The sequence below is a fragment of the Oncorhynchus kisutch genome, unplaced genomic scaffold (assembly GCF_002021735.2).
Source record: "Oncorhynchus kisutch isolate 150728-3 unplaced genomic scaffold, Okis_V2 scaffold3306, whole genome shotgun sequence".
Lineage (NCBI taxonomy): Eukaryota > Metazoa > Chordata > Actinopteri > Salmoniformes > Salmonidae > Oncorhynchus > Oncorhynchus kisutch.
The window spans coordinates 489,287-507,917 of NW_022265251.1; the positions used below are offsets into that span (position 1 = coordinate 489,287).

Consider the following 18,631-nt stretch of genomic DNA (forward strand, 5'->3'; position numbering starts at 1 on the left):
TCAGTTAAGAACAAATTTCTTATTTACAATGACGGCCAAACCCTAACCCAGATGACACTGGGCCAATTGTGCGCCGCCCTATGGGACTCCCAATCACAGCCGGTTGTGATACAGCCTGGATTCAAACCAGGGTCTGTAGTGATATCGCCTCTAGCACTGAGATGAGGTGCCTTAGACCGCTGAACCAGGTACTGTAGTGATATCGCCTCTAGCACTGAGATGAGGTGCCTTAGACCACTGCACCACTCGGGAGCCTGAACCAGGGTCTGTAGTGATATCGCCTCTAGCACTGAGATGGGGAGCCTGCACCAGGGTCTGTAGTGACTCCTCTAGCACTGAGATGGGGAGCCTGAACCAGGGTCTGTGGTGACTCCTCTAGCACTGAGATGGGGAGCCTGAACCAGGGTCTGTAGTGACTCCTCTAGCACTGAGATGGGGAGCCTGAACCAGGGTCTGTAGTGACTCCTCTAGCACTGAGATGGGGAGCCTGAACCAGGGTCTGTAGTGACTCCTCTAGCACTGAGATGGGGAGCCTGAACCAGGGTCTGATGTTCTATTGTAAAGGGATAGTTTAGATTTGACATATTGAGATGTTTCCTTACCTTGAAAGCAGTCTATGGACAAGGAGTGACTTGCAATCCACACTTTAGTTAAAATAGACATAGCCAACAACAAGAAGTCTTAAAGTCTGACCAAAACCTTGACACAAAAAGGCTGCATTAACACAGGCAGCCCAATTTTTGAATATTTTGCCCAATTATTGGCAAAACATCTGATCTCATTGGTCAAAAGACCAATTAGTGACGTCAACGTCTGAATTGGGCTTCCTGTGTGAACAGCATAAGGCCAGGATTCGATCAGATAACCTGTGGTAACTGCATCATTGTTTTTGTTGAGGTGGTGCCGGATGTGTGACTGTCAAAATGGTTAAAAAACTCATCTAAAAAGGTCTGACCAAAACCTTGACAGACTAACCAGAGGTAATATTGTGTTTACAGTGTGTTAATTTATCCTATCCGGCTGGAGGTGCGTGCAGAACCTAGCGCCATAGACATTAAAGAAACACCGCCATCTACTGGCCCCAATACATAGACACTAACCCCGTCCCCAGGCTAGCGCTGGTGCTAAGTGATTTGGAGGTCAGTATGAGGCCCTGCTCCTCATTAAAATAAATGAATTGATAGTAAAGACGTAATTTAAATGTAAGAAATTAACCACTTTACTTTTTTTTTTTATGTAAAAAAAACAACTACTTTTTCATGTGCCATGAACACAACCAGTTATGTTTTCATCTGATTGTCAAACCAATCACTATAAAAAAAAGTAGGTTACCTTCACACGTTCATTCCAAAATAATTCCCGCATCCCAACAGCGCCGCTAATTTTTCCTTCAATCCGCAAGTGTCTGAAACCATCTCACCTGAGAAAAGCATCCGAGCGAGCGAAACAGCGCCCTCATCTGCCTTACTATATAACATGCCATAGTCTTGTTGGCCAGACAGCATCAGATACATGTCCTCTGTCTCCACGACGATGGCAGTATTATCAGCAGCACCTGTTTTTCGACTAAATAAATGCTATTGTATCCATCCCCCTTAGTCCAAAGACACGGGTCTGGGTTTCTACTAAAGAAATGCGTATTGTATCCATCCCCCTTAGTCCAAAGACACAGGTCTGGGTTTCTACTAAATAAATGCGTATTGTATCCATCCCCCTTAGTCCAAAGACACGGGTCTGGGTTTCTACTAAAGAAATGCGTATTGTATCCATCCCCCTAGTCCAAAGACACGGGTCTGGGTTTCTACTAAATAAATGCGTATTGTATCCATCCCCCTTAGCCAAAGACCCGGGTCTGGGTTTCTACTAAATAAATGCGTATTGTATCCATCCCCCTTAGTCCAAAGACCCGGTCTGGGTTTCTACTAAATAAATGCGTATTGTATCCATCCCCCTTAGTCCAAAGACCCGGTCTGGGTTTCTACTAAAGAAATGCGTATTGTATCCATCCCCCTTAGTCCAAAGACACGGGTCTGGGTTTCTACTAAAGAAATGCGTATTGTATCCATCCCCCTTAGTCCAAAGACACAGGTCTGGGTTTCTACTAAAGAAATGCATATTGTATCCATCCCCCTTAGTCCAAAGACACGGGTCTGGGTTTCTACTAAAGAAATGCTTATTGTATCCATCCCCCTTAATCCAAAGACCCGGTCTGGGTTTCTACTAAATAAATGCGTATTGTATCCATCCCCCTTAGTCCAAAGACCCGGTCTGGGTTTCTACTAAAGAAATGCGTATTGTATCCATCCCCCTTAGTCTAAAGACACGGGTCTGGGTTTCTACTAAAGAAATGCGTATTGTATCCATCCCCCTTAGTCCAAAGACACGGGTCTGGGTTTCTACTAAATAAATGCGTATTGTATCCATCCCCCTTAGTCCAAAGACACGGGTCTGGGTTTCTACTAAAGAAATGCGTATTGTATCCATCCCCCTTAGTCCAAAGACACGGGTCTGGGTTTCTACTAAATAAATGTGTATTGTATCCATCCCCCTTAGTCCAAAGACACGGGTCTGGGTTTCTACTAAAGAAATGCGTATTGTATCCATCCCCCTTAGTCCAAAGACACGGGTCTGGGTTTCTACTAAAGAAATGCGTATTGTATCCATCCCCCTTAGTCCAAAGACACGGGTCTGGGTTTCTACTAAAGAAATGCGTATTGTATCCATCCCCCTTAGTCCAAAGACACGGGTCTGGGTTTCTACTAAAGAAATGCGTATTGTATCCATCCCCCTTAGTCCAAAGACACGGGTCTGGGTTTCTACTAAAGAAATGCGTATTGTATCCATCCCCCTTAGTCCAAAGACACGGGTCTGGGTTTCTACTAAAGAAATGCGTATTGTATCCATCCCCCTTAGTCCAAAGACACGGGTCTGGGTTTCTACTAAAGAAATGCGTATTGTATCCATCCCCCTTAGTCCAAAGACACGGGCCTGGGTTTCTACTAAAGACATGCGTATTGTATCCATCCCCCTTAGTCCAAAGACACGGGTCTGGGTTTCTACTAAAGAAATGCGTATTGTATCCATCCCCCTTAGTCCAAAGACACGGGTCTGGGTTTCTACTAAATAAATGCGTATTGTATCCATCCCCCTTAGTCCAAAGACACGGGTCTGGGTTTCTACTAAATAAATGCGTATTGTATCCATCCCCCTTAGTCCAAAGACACGGGTCTGGGTTTCTACTAAAGAAATGCATATTGTATCCATCCCCCTTAGTCCAAAGACACGGGTCTGGGTTTCTACTAAGCTGACATATGGAGTTGTTTTTAGATGGTCATACCAAGGATAATTGAGCTATTTGATGTATAATTTTAGGACCCCTGTAGAAATAAATAAAATACATTATTTGATGAAACATTGAATTTGGCCTTACTGCTATTAGCCCAAAGAAATGCATTGAATAACAGATTCATACATGGAAAAACAGATTGTAAAATGTCATCAAAAGGAAATGTTTTATACATGTCTGTACTATATCTGAGAGATTTTTATTTATTTATTTATCCGTTATTTTACCAGGTAAGTTGACTGAGAACACGTTCTCATTTACAGCAACGACCTGGGGAATAGTTACAGGGGAGAGGAGGGGGATGAATGAGCCGATTTGTAAACGTATATACAAGAAAGCTCATTTTGATATGATTTTTAAAACCCTCAAACACCGAGTTAGCCACACCCAGTGGTGGATAAAGTACCCAACTGTCATATTGGAGTCAAAGATACATGATAAGAAAATGACTCAAGTGAAAGTAAAACTCACCCAGTAAAATACTACTTTAGTAAAACACTACTTTAGTAAAAGTCACCCAGTAAAATACTACTTTAGTGAAACTCACCCAGTAAATTACTACTTTAGTAAAACTCACCCAGTAAAATACTACTTTAGTGAAACTCACCCAGTAAAATACTACTTTAGTGAAACTCACCCAGTAAAATACTACTTTAGTAAAACTCACCCAGTAAAATACTACTTTAGTGAAACTCACCCAGTAAAATACTACTTTAGTGAAACTCACCCAGTAAAATACTACTTTAGTAAAACTCACCCAGTAAATTACTACTTTAGTAAAACTCACCCAGTAAAATACTACTTTAGTGAAACTCACCCAGTAAAATACTACTTTAGTGAAACTCACCAGGTAAAATACTACTTTAGTGAAACTCACCCAGTAAAATACTACTTTAGTGAAACTCACCCAGTAAAATACTACTTTAGTGAAACTCACCCAGTAAAATACTACTTTAGTAAAAGTCTAAGTATTCGGTTTTAAATATACCACAAATAAAAGAAAGTATAGCCAATCCAAATGCCACAATTTGGTTTTTGTATTGTTATTTACGGATAGTCAAGGACACACTCCAACACTCTGACATAATGACAAATGAGTCCTTCAGATCAGAGGCAGTAGGGAGGACCAGGGATGTTCTCTGTTTAGTGAGTCCACCAGAGCAGAGGCAGTAGGGATGACCAGGGATGTTCTCTGTTTAGTGAGTCCACCAGATCAGAGGCAGTAGGGATGACCAGGGATGTTCTCTGTTTAGTGAGTCCACCAGAGCAGAGGCAGTAGGGATGACCAGGGATGCTCTCTGTTTAGTGAGTCCTCCAGATCAGAGGCAGTAGGGATGACCAGGGATGTTCTCTGTTTAGTGAGTCCTCCAGATCAGAGGCAGTAGGGATGACCAGGGATGTTCTGTTTAGTGAGTCCTCCAGATCAGAGGCAGTAGGGATGACCAGGGATGTTCTCTGTTTAGTGAGTCTACCAGATCAGAGGCAGTAGGGATGACCAGGGATGTTCTCTGTTTAGTGAGTCCTCCAGATCAGAGGCAGTAGGGATGACCAGGGATGTTCTCTGTTTAGTGAGTCCTCCAGATCAGAGGCAGTAGGGATGACCAGGGATGTTCTCTGTTTAGTGAGTCCTTCAGATCAGAGGCAGTAGGGATGACCAGGGATGTTCTCTGTTTAGTGAGTCCACCAGAGCAGAGGCAGTAGGGATGACCAGGGATGCTCTCTGTTTAGTGAGTCCTCCAGATCAGAGGCAGTAGGGATGACCAGGGATGTTCTCTGTTTAGTGAGTCCACCAGATCAAAGGCAGTAGGGATGACCAGGGATGTTCTCTGTTTAGTGAGTCCTCCAGATCAGAGGCAGTAGGGATGACAAGGGATGTTCTCTGTTTAGTGAGTCCACCAGTCGGAGGAAACACCGTGCACCTGGCTACCTTGGTTAGCGTGCACTGCGCCCGGCCCGCCACAGGAGTCGCTGGTGCGCGATGAGATAAGGATATCCCTACCGGCCAAACCCTCCCTAACCCAGACAATTGTGCGTCGCCCCATGGACCTCCCGGTCGCGGCCGGCTGCAACAGAATAGGCTACTAATTAATCAGTGTGATTTTGCGAGACATTGATTCAGCTTTGATCTAACTTGACTAAACGTGATAATGAGAAGTGATCATCTTCTATTTGTATTAATAAATGATGAGTAGGACTATTATAGGTGAAGGCAACAGATCTCGATGAGGGTTATTTTAAAGGATTGGAGCGCCCTTCCTGGTTCTAAAAGGACAGCGCCAGAATAGCTCAATGATGTTAAAGTTGTTGAACCAACTTGTGGTGCTGAAGCTTAGCTGAAGGATGGCTGAAGGATAGCTGAAGGACAACTGAAGGATAGCTGAAGGATAGCTGAAGGATAACTGAATGATAGCTGAAGGATGGCTGAAGACCGACTGAAGGATGGCTGAAGGATAGCTGAAGGATGGCTGAAGGATAGCTGAAGGATAACTGAAGGATAGCTGACTGATAACTGAAGACCGACTGAAGGATGGCTGAAGGACGACTGAAGGATAGCTGAAGGATGGCTGAAGGATAGCTGAAGGATAGCTGAAGGATGGCTGAAGGATAGCTGACTGATAACTGAAGGACAGCTGAAGGATAGCTGACTGATAACTGAAGGATAGCTGAAGGATAACTGAAGGATAGCTGAAGGATAGCTGAAGGATAACTGAAGGATAGCTGAAGGATAACTGAAGGATAACTGAAGGATAGCTGACTGATAACTGAAGGACAGCTGACGGATAGCTCAGCCATTCGGCCAATTCAGGAACAAACAATAATTTGCAACATAATCTAATAGGCCTACATGGTATAGCTATTAGTAGGCTACAGCCTAATGGAAAAACAAATACATATGGCCAGCAGCATACCACCCTGCATACCACCGCTGGCTTGCTTCTGAAGCTAAGCAGGGTTGGTCCTGGTCAGTTCCTGAATGGGAGACCAGATGCTGCTGGAAGTGGTGTTGGAGGGCCAGTTCCTCTGGTCTAAAACAATATCCCAATGCCCCAGAGCAGTGATTGGGGACACTGCCCTGTGTAGGGTGCCGTCTTTCGGATGGGACGTTAAACGGGTGTCCTGACTCTCTTGAGGTCATTAAAGATCCCATGGCACTTATCGTAAGAGTAGGGGTGTTAACCCCCGGTGTCCTGGCTAAATTCCCAATCTGGCCCTCAAATCATCACGGTCACCTAATAATCCCCCGTTTACAATTGTCTCATTCATCCCCCCTCCTCTCCCCTGTAACTATTCCCCAGGTCGTTGATGTAAATGAGAACGTGTTCTCAGTCAACTTACCTGGTAAAATAACAGATAAATGAAATACAGCCTCATATCATTGCACTGTTTGCGAGGAGTTGCTTTAGTTGCCAGTAGGCATTTCATTGTATTGTGTATCTATAGCGTAAATAGACGTTGATTTGATTGACTTGAATATATTGTTACAATATACCCTGTTACGGAATAAAAGAAAACAGATGTGGACTATCAATTCATATCATTTATTTGCATACATTATACATGCTATCAAATTAATTGAACAAGTAGTGAATATACATCATTACGAAGTAGAACTGAAGGAAATTTGTTTTAAAACAGACATAAAAATCAATCTATTGGTGTGGCGTATTCACGCATCTCAACAAACTAGAACCTAAACGCATTGTTACCTCCAACTTGGAACGATTCACATTTCCAATTTCCCACCCTGACATACCAAGCTAGAACGGGCCCTGCGTCTCAACCAATAGCCAGTGTTGGCTAAATATCCCAAGCAGAGCTACAGAAACTTCCAGAGAGGATCAGGCTCCCTGGGCTTTGCTGTGGCCACTCTGGGTTGGGTGTCCTTGGCAGAAGTGTCACCGTAACCAACTGGTCAAATATTGTTGTGGGTATTATGAACATTAAGGCAGACACACGGTGAATTTGGATCCTCGATCTCATTGGTGTGATGATAAGTCAAGGCAGACACACAGTGAATTTGGATCCTCGATCTGATTGGTGTGATGATAAGTCAAGGCAGACACACGGTGAATTTGGATCCTCGATCTCATTGGTGTGATGATAAGTCAAGGCAGACACACGGTGAATTTGGATCCTCGATCTCATTGGTGTGATGATAAGTCAAGGCAGACACACGGTGAATTTGGATCCTCGATCTCATTGGTGTGATGATAAGGTCCATGGGTCAAAACAGCAGATTTTTTTTTTAATCAATGTTCTGATTGGCCAAAGTGGTCAAGCCTCTGATGAACCTCTGCAGTGGAAACACAGCCTGCCTATAGGTCTTCATCATTCTATCCACCAACAGAGAGAAGACAGAGAAGAAACCACCATGCCTCTTGGCTGCTATACATATGTATTTGGTTTGTCATTCTATCATTTTTCATGTAATTTCAGTGGTAATTTATTCAGCATTTATCAGAATACATTTTCCAGAAATAGTTTTACCAGCTTCATGTTTTCTAACATTGAAAAGGTGAAGGAGTGCCAGTCCTCCAGCAGCAATACTACCCTGGTGGTAGGCACGCCAGTCCTCCAGCAGCAATACTACCCTGGTAGTAGGCACGCCAGTCCTCCAGCATCAATACTACCCTGGTAGTAGGCACGCCAGTCCTCCAGCAGCAATACTACCCTGGTAGTAGGCACGCCAGTCCTCCAGCATCAATACTACCCTGGTAGTAGGCACGCCAGTCCTCCAGCAGCAATACTACCCTGGTAGTAGGCACGCCAGTCCTCCAGCAGCAATACTACCCTGGTAGTAGGCACGCCAGTCCTCCAGCAGCAATACTACCCTGGTGGTAGGCACGCCAGTCCTCCAGCAGCAATACTACCCTGGTGGTAGGCACGCCAGTCCTCCAGCATCAATACTACCCTGGTGGTAGGCACGCCAGTCCTCCAGCAGAAATACTACCCTGGTAGTAGGCACGCCAGTCCTCCAGCAGCAATACTACCCTGGTAGTAGGCACGCCAGTCCTCCAGCAGCAATACTACCCTGGTAGTAGGCACGTCAGTCCCCCAGCATCAATACTACCCTGGTAGTAGGCACGCCAGTCCTCCAGCAGCAATACTACCCTGGTAGTAGGCACGCCAGTCCTCCAGCAGCAATACTACCCTGGTAGTAGGCACGCCAGTCCTCCAGCAGCAATACTACCCTGGTAGTAGGCACGTCAGTCCCCCAGCAGCAATACTACCCTGGTAGTAGGCACGCCAGTCCTCCAGCAGCAATACTACCCTGGTAGTAGGCACGTCAGTCCTCCAGCAGCAATACTACCCTGGTAGTAGGCACGTCAGTCCTCCAGCAGCAATACTACCCTGGTAGTAGGCACGTCAGTCCTCCAGCAGCAATACTACCCTGGTAGTAGGCACGTCAGTCCTCCAGCAGCAATACTACCCTGGTAGTAGGCACGTCAGTCCTCCAGCAGCAATACTACCCTGGTAGTAGGCACGCCAGTCCTCCAGCAGCAATACTACCCTGGTAGTAGGCACGCCAGTCCTCCAGCAGCAATACTACCCTGGTAGCAGGCACGCCAGTCCTCCAGCAGCAATACTACCCTGGTAGTAGGCACGCCAGTCCTCCAGCAGCAATACTACCCTGGTAGTAGGCACGCCTGTCCTCCAGCAGCAATACTACCCTGGTAGTAGGCACGCCAGTCCTCCAGCAGCAATACTACCCTGGTAGTAGGCACGCCAGTCCTCCAGCAGCAATACTACCCTGGTAGTAGGCACGCCAGTCCTCCAGCAGCAATACTACCCTGGTAGTAGGCACGCCAGTCCTCCAGCAGCAATACTACCCTGGTAGTAGGCACGCCAGTCCTCCAGCAGCAATACTACCCTGGTAGTAGGCACGCCAGTCCTCCAGCAGCAATACTACCCTGGTAGTAGGCACGCCAGTCCTCCAGCAGCAATACTACCCTGGTAGTAGGCACGCCAGTCCTCCAGCAGCAATACTACCCTGGTGGTAGGCACGCCAGTCCTCCAGCAGCAATACTACCCTGGTAGTAGGCACGCCAGTCCTCCAGCAGCAATACTACCCTGGTAGTAGGCACGACAGATTTCAGACACGGCCACTGACTGACTCAAACATGTTATTTACAGACGACAAAGAATTTAATTCAAAATCAACTGATACAGAACAAGACTTAATATTAGAATATCAAAAAGAATCAACACCCTGCCAACATATCAACATAACTCAGCATATCAACATATCTCAACATAACTCAACATATCAACATAACTCAACATAACTCAACATAACTCAACATATCAACATAACTCAACATAACTCAACATAACTCAACATATCAACATATCAACATAACTCAACATATCAACATAACTCAACATATCAACATATCAACATAACTCAACATAACTCAACATAACTCAACATAACTCAACATATCAACATAACTCAACATATCAACATATCAACATAACTCAACATATCAACATAACTCAGCATATCAACATATCAACATAACTCAGCATATCAACATATCAACATAACTCAACATATCAACATAACTCAACATAACAACATAACTCAACATAACTCAACATATCAACATAACTCAGCATATCAACATATCAACATATCAACATAACTCAACATAACTCAACATATCAACATAACTCAACATAACAACATAACTCAACATAACTCAACATAACTCAGCATAACTCAACATAACTCAACATAACTCAACATAACTCAACATAACTCAACATAACTCAACATAACTCAGCATAACTCAACATAACTCAACATAACTCAACATAACAACATAACTCAACATATCAACATATCAACATAACTCAGCATATCAACATATCAACATAACTCAACATAACAACATAACTCAACATAACTCAACATATCAACATAACTCAACATAACTCAACATAACTCAACATAACTCAACATAACTCAACATAACTCAACATAACTCAACATAACTCAACATAACTCAACATAACTCAACATAACTCAACATAACTCAGCATAACTCAACATAACTCAACATATCAACATAACTCAACATATCAACATAACTCAGCATATCAACATATCAACATATCAACATAACTCAACATAACTCAACATATCAACATAACTCAACATAACAACATAACTCAACATAACTCAACATAACTCAGCATAACTCAACATAACTCAACATAACTCAACATAACTCAACATAACTCAACATAACTCAACATAACTCAGCATAACTCAACATAACTCAACATAACTCAACATAACTCAACATAACAACATAACTCAACATATCAACATATCAACATAACTCAGCATATCAACATATCAACATAACTCAACATAACAACATAACTCAACATAACTCAACATATCAACATAACTCAACATAACTCAACATAACTCAACATAACTCAACATAACTCAACATAACTCAACATAAACTCAACATAACTCAACATAACTCAACATATCAACATAACTCAACATAACTCAACATAACTCAACATAACTCAACATAACTCAACATAACTCAACATAACTCAACATAACTCAACATAACTCACATAACTCAACATAACTCAACATAACTCAACATAACTCAGCATAACTCAACATAACTCAACATAACTCAACATAACTCAACATAACAACATAACTCAACATATCAACATATCAACATAACTCAACATATCAACATATCAACATAACTCAACATATCAACATATCAACATAACTCAACATAACTCAACATATCAACATATCAACATAACAACATAACTCAACATATCAACATATCAACATAACAACATAACAACATAACTCAACATAACTCAACATATCAACATATCAACATAACAACATAACTCAACATAACTCAACATATCAACATAACAACATAACTCAACATATCAACATATCAACATAACTCAACATATCAACATATCAACATATCAACATAACTCAACATATCAACATAACTCAACATAACTCAACATAACTCAACATAACAACATAACTCAACATAACTCAACATATCAACATATCAACATAACAACATAACTCAACATAACTCAACATATCAACATAACAACATAACTCAACATATCAACATATCAACATAACTCAACATATCAACATATCAACATATCAACATAACTCAACATAACTCAACATATCAACATAACTCAACATAACTCAACATATCAACATAACTCAACATAACTCAACATAACTCAACATAACTCAACATAACTCAACATAACTCAACATAACTCAGCATAACTCAACATAACTCAACATAACTCAACATAACTCAACATATCAACATAACTCAACATATCAACATATCAACATAACTCAGCATATCAACATATCAACATATCAACATAACTCAACATATCAACATATCAACATAACTCAACATAACTCAACATATCAACATATCAACATAACAACATAACTCAACATATCAACATAACTCAACATAACTCAACATATCAACATATCAACATATCAACATAACTCAACATAACTCAACATAACTCAACATATCAACATAACTCAACATATCAACATAACTCAACATATCAACATAACTCAACATATCAACATAACTCAACATAACTCAACATATCAACATAACTCAACATATCAACATATCAACATAACTCAACATATCAACATAACTCAACATATCAACATATCAACATAACTCAACATATCAACATAACTCAACATATCAACATAACTCAACATATCAACATAACTCAACATAACTCAACATATCAACATAACTCAACATATCAACATATCAACATAACTCAACATATCAACATAACTCAACATATCAACATAACTCAACATAACTCAACATATCAACATAACTCAACATAACTCAACATATCAACATAACTCAACATAACTCAACATATCAACATATCAACATAACAACATAACTCAACATATCAACATAACTCAACATAACTCAACATATCAACATATCAACATATCAACATAACTCAACATATCAACATATCAACATAACAACATAACTCAACATATCAACATAACTCAACATATCAACATAACTCAACATAACTCAACATATCAACATATCAACATATCAACATAACTCAACATAACTCAACATATCAACATATCAACATATCAACATAACTCAACATATCAACATATCAACATATCAACATAACTCAACATAACTCAACATATCAACATATCAACATAACTCAACATATCAACATAACTCAACATAACTCAACATAACTCAACATAACTCAGCATATCAACATAACTCAACATATCAACATAACTCAACATAAAGATCACCTACCTTTATCACAACTAACTAACTAGCACTTAAACCTTTGTTATATTCATCAAAAAGACAACACACAATATAACAACTCCCTTTATCTCAACTAACTAACACTTAAATCTTCTTCTGGGACAACACCCTATTCCCTACATAGTACACTACTTTAGACCAGAGCTCTATGGCACACTATTCCCTACATAGTGCACTACATTTGACCTGAGTCCTAAGGAATAGGGTGGCATTTTGGAAGCAGACCATGTCTGAGCCCGACAGTTGATGTGGGCTCCTATCCTCTCTCTGAGTCTAGCTAGGACTGATGTTGTCCCTGGTTCACCTCTGCTCTGCTGGACCCAGGTCTCCGTGGGGGAGGGGGGGCGCTCTCAGGCACCGACCCAGGCAGGACGGGTACCTCGCGGGAAGGCAGCGGCTCCAATCTGGGCCCCCCGTGGGGCCTTCCCTGAAGCCATCCTCTACCCCTGACTGGCCACAGTGGATCTGGAGGGGGAGGGGCTGGTCGCTCCTCCTCTACCCAGCACGCCTGCCTGCTGGCTGGGGTCCGGCCGCGACCAGGGCTGCCTCTGGGGCTGGCTCCACCACGGGGACTGGGGGGCTGGGCTCTACCTAGCCTGGGGGAGCTGTCCCAGGGAGGCCGAGTGAACACGGAGGGGGCCTCCATGGGGGGGGGTGGGTGTTGGAAGGAGGGAGGAGGGCGTGCTTCTTCTCTAAGCTGCCCTGACTCTGGCCTGGTCGGTTTCTCCTCCTCGAAGTGCACCTATAGGGGAAACAGACAGTCTCAATATCTACATCTGTCTGTCATCTTATCTACAACAAGACTGCATCATAAATGGCACCCTAATCCCTTTATAGTGCACTACTTTAGACCAGAGTCCTATGGGCTTATAGTACTAACCTGTGGTCTAGGTCTGCCTGCTCCCTGTCTCTGTAGACACTGTAACCTCCTGAGGAGAAAGGCCTTGTCCTTCCCCTCCTAACACCACAGAGAGAGAGAGAGAGAGAGAGAGAGAGAGAGAGACACAGGAGGAGAGAAATGGATGGATTAGACAGGGAAGAGAGGAAGAGAGGAAGAGAGAGAGGGAAGAGGGGAAGAGAGGGGGGAAGAGGGAGAGAGAGAGGGGGGAAGAGGGAGAGAGAGAGGGGGGAAGAGGGAGAGAGAGAGGGGGGAAGAGGGAGAGAGGGAGGAAGGGAAGAGAGGAAGAGAGGGAACACTGAGGAAGAGAGGTGCGTGTGTGTTTGTATAGGTGTGTGTGTGCGCTTCAGTGTATGTATGTGTAGGAGAGCCTCACATTGACTATCTGTTCCCGTAGAGACATGATGAGACGTTTACGACCCTGATTCACCTGCCACAGGAAGTACATCACCACCCTACAGGAAGAGACATGATGAGACGTTTACGACCCTGAGTCACCTGCCACAGGAAGTACATCACCACCCTACAGGAAGAGACACGATGAGACGTATACGACCCTGAGTCACCTGCCACAGGAAGTACATCACCACCCTACAGGAAGAGACATGATGAGACGTTTACGACCCTGAGTCACCTGCCACAGGAAGTACATCACCACCCTACAGGAAGAGACATGATGAGACGTTTACGACCCTGAGTCACCTGCCACAGGAAGTACATCACCACCCTACAGGAAGAGACAAGATGAGACGTTTACGACCCTGAGTCACCTGCCACAGGAAGTACATCACCACCCTACAGGAAGAGACACGATGAGACGTTTACGACCCTGAGTCACCTGCCACAGGAAGTACATCACCACCCTACAGGAAGAGACATGATGAGACGTTTACGACCCTGAGTCACCTGCCACAGGAAGTACATCACTAACCTACAGGAAGTAAAGGCACATTTTTATATTTGAGTCATTTACCAGACATTCTTATTCAGAGCGACAGTCAGAGAATCCATCTTAACATAGCTAGGAGCTAGGCTAGCTATAGCAACCACACTGTCATAGTACATTACCCCTCAATAGAGTGGTTATCAGATAGCTAGGAGATAGGCTAGTTATAGCAACCACACTGTCATAGTACATTACCCCTCAATAGAGTAGTTATCAGATAGCTAGGAGATAGGCTAGCTATAGCAACCACACTGTCATAGTACATTACCCCTCAATAGAGTAGTTATCAGATAGCTAGGAGATAGGCTAGCTATAGTAACCACACGGTCATAGTACATTATCCCTCAATAGAGTAGTTATCAGATAGCTAGGAGCTAGGCTAGCTATAGTAACCACACGGTCATAGTACATTATCCCTCAATAGAGTAGTTATCAGATAGCTAGGAGCTAGGCTAGCTATAGTAAGCACACGGTCATAGTACATTATCCCTCAATAGAGTAGTTATCAGATAGCTAGGAGCTAGGCTAGCTATAGCAACCACACTGTCATAGTACATCATCCCTCAATAGAGTAGTTATCAGATAGCTAGGAGCTAGGCTAGCTATAGCAACCACACTGTCATAGTACATTATCTCTCAATAGAGTAGTTATCAGATAGCTAGGAGCTAGGCTAGCTATAGTAACCACACTGTCATAGTACATTATCCCTCAATAGAGTAGTTATCAGATAGCTAGGAGATAGGCTAGCTATAGCAACCACTGTCATAGTACATTATCCCTCAATAGAGTAGTTATCAGATAGCTAGGAGCTAGGCTAGCTATAGTAAGCACACTGTCATAGTACATTATCCCTCAATAGAGTAGTTATCAGATAGCTAGGAGCTAGGCTAGCTATAGCAACCACACGGTCATAGTACATTACCCCTCAATAGAGTAGTTATCAGATAGCTAGGAGATAGGCTAGCTATAGCAACCACACGGTCATAGTACATTATCCCTCAATAGAGTAGTTATCAGATAGCTAGGAGATAGGCTAGCTATAGTAACCACACGGTCATAGTACATTATCCCTCAATAGAGTAGTTATCAGATAGCTAGGAGCTAGGCTAGCTATAGCAACCACACTGTCATAGTACATTATCCCTCAATAGAGTAGTTATCAGATAGCTAGGAGCTAGGCTAGCTATAGCAACCACACAGTCATAGTACATTATCCCTCAATAGAGTAGTTATCAGATAGCTAGGAGCTAGGCTAGCTATAGCAACCACACGGTCATAGTACATTATCCCTCAATAGAGTAGTTATCAGATAGCTAGGCTAGCTATAGCAACCACACGGTCATAGTACATTATCCCTCAATAGAGTAGTTATCAGATAGCTAGGAGCTAGGCTAGCTATAGCAACCACACGGTCATAGTACATTATCCCTCAATAGAGTAGTTATCAGATAGCTAGGAGCTAGGCTAGCTATAGTAACCACACGGTCATAGTACATTATCCCTCAATAGAGTAGTTATCAGATAGCTAGGAGCTAGGCTAGCTATAGTAAGCACACGGTCATAGTACATTATCCCTCAATAGAGTAGTTATCAGATAGCTAGGAGCTAGGCTAGCTATAGCAACCACACTGTCATAGTACATCATCCCTCAATAGAGTAGTTATCAGATAGCTAGGAGCTAGGCTAGCTATAGCAACCACACTGTCATAGTACATTATCTCTCAATAGAGTAGTTATCAGATAGCTAGGAGCTAGGCTAGCTATAGTAACCACACTGTCATAGTACATTATCCCTCAATAGAGTAGTTATCAGATAGCTAGGAGATAGGCTAGCTATAGCAACCACTGTCATAGTACATTATCCCTCAATAGAGTAGTTATCAGATAGCTAGGAGCTAGGCTAGCTATAGTAAGCACACTGTCATAGTACATTATCCCTCAATAGAGTAGTTATCAGATAGCTAGGAGCTAGGCTAGCTATAGCAACCACACGGTCATAGTACATTACCCCTCAATAGAGTAGTTATCAGATAGCTAGGAGATAGGCTAGCTCTAGCAACCACACGGTCATAGTACATTATCCCTCAATAGAGTAGTTATCAGATAGCTAGGCTAGCTATAGCAACCACACGGTCATAGTACATTATCCCTCAATAGAGTAGTTATCAGATAGCTAGGAGCTAGGCTAGCTATAGCAACCACACTGTCATAGTACATTATCCCTCAATAGAGTAGTTATCAGATAGCTAGGAGCTAGGCTAGCTATAGCAACCACACAGTCATAGTACATTATCCCTCAATAGAGTAGTTATCAGATAGCTAGGAGCTAGGCTAGCTCTAGCAACCACACGGTCATAGTACATTATCCCTCAATAGAGTAGTTATCAGATAGCTAGGCTAGCTATAGCAACCACACGGTCATAGTACATTATCCCTCAATAGAGTAGTTATCAGATAGCTAGGAGCTAGGCTAGCTATAGCAACCACACTGTCATAGTATATTACCCTCAATAGAGTAGTTATCAGATAGCTAGGAGCTAGGCTAGCTATAGCAACCACACGGTCATAGTACATTATCCCTCAATAGAGTAGTTATCAGATAGCTAGGAGCTAGGCTAGCTATAGTAAGCACACTGTCATAGTACATTATCCCTCAATAGAGTAGTTATCAGATAGCTAGGAGCTAGGCTAGCTATAGCAACCAGTACATCAGTCAGAGCTAGTAGCCTTAGCTTCTGTTCCTTATTTCATGGGAGGATAAAACCATTACACACACACAGTAACATACTTGTACCAGGACTGGACATAGGAGAAGTGTGTGTGTGTGTTTATGTGTGTGTACACAGCTACTCACAGTACTATGAGTGTTAGGAGGCAGTAGAAGACTTGACTGTGTAGTATAATGTTGATGATCCAAGCCAGCCAGGCAGAGTGGGGCTGAGAGGCCTGAAGGGAGGCTAGCCACTGGTCTACAGTCTGCATCACCCAGCCTTGGCCCTGGAACGGACCACACACACTAGAGGGAGGGAGACTGGGGACAGAGACAGGACAGGTAGGGTTAGTGTGTGTCTACAGTCTGCATCACCCAGCCCTGGTCCTGGAACGGACCACACACACTAGAGGGAGGGAGACTGGGGACCGAGACAGGACAGGTAGGGTTAGTGTGTGTCTATCCACTGGTCTACCGTCTGCATCACCCAGCCCTGGCCCTGGAACGGACCACACACACTAGAGGGAGGGAGACTGGGGACCGAGACAGGACAGGTAGGGTTAGTGTGCGTCTATCCACTGGTCTACCGTCTGCATCACCCAGCCCTGGCCCTGGAACGGACCACACACACTAGAGGGAGGGAGACTGGGGACCGAGACAGGACAGGTAGGGTTAGTGTGTGTCTATCCACTGGTCTACAGTCGGTGTGAGAAAGTTACAGATGCACAGATATCATACACCCCCCCCCCCAAAAAAATGCTAACCCTGTTATTGTAATGGTGAGTGGTTAACATGTCCTGGGGGTGTGATATTTGAGCATCTAACTTTCTCACTCATCATCATTCAAGATTCATTCATTAATTCACAGTAGCACCAACATTAATGTAGAAGTGTTTAGAAACATCATCTTTTCTTATTTACAATAAAAGTGACTCCAAAATGACACAATACATTATTTACCCTTCATTTCTATTGGGCACCAAATCATCTGAAACACAACCTAAACAAACAGCACATACAACCAACATGTTTGTAGAGTCACAAGCTTGATGTAGTCATTGCGTGCTAGAAATATGGGACTAAATACTCAACTTTAAACTACTTTAAGACACATATTTGTCCCAATGCTTCTGGTCCCCTAAAATGGGAGGACTAAGTACAAGAAGTGCTGTAATATCTAAACGGGTCACCCAATATGGATGAAAATACCCTCAAATTAAAGCTGACAGTCTGACCTTTAACCTCATAGTCATTGTACCATTTCAAATCCAAAGTGGAGTACAGAGCCACAACAACAAACAAAATGGTCGCTGTCCCAATACT

General features: G+C 42.9%; 1 protein-coding gene across 1 annotated transcript; it reads right to left on the minus strand.

Moving 5' to 3' along the window:
* Positions 1–12,676: 12,676 nt before the first annotated feature.
* Positions 12,677–17,749, minus strand: LOC109876798 (formin-like protein 20). Its single transcript, XM_031820365.1, has 4 exons — positions 17,453–17,749; positions 14,028–14,106; positions 13,634–13,711; positions 12,677–13,495 (listed from the first exon to the last, which is right to left on the minus strand). The coding sequence occupies exons 1-4, from the start codon at positions 17,578–17,580 to the stop codon at positions 13,031–13,033; spliced, it is 750 nt and encodes a 249-aa protein (XP_031676225.1). The 5' UTR covers positions 17,581–17,749; the 3' UTR covers positions 12,677–13,030.
* Positions 17,750–18,631: the final 882 nt, after the last annotated feature.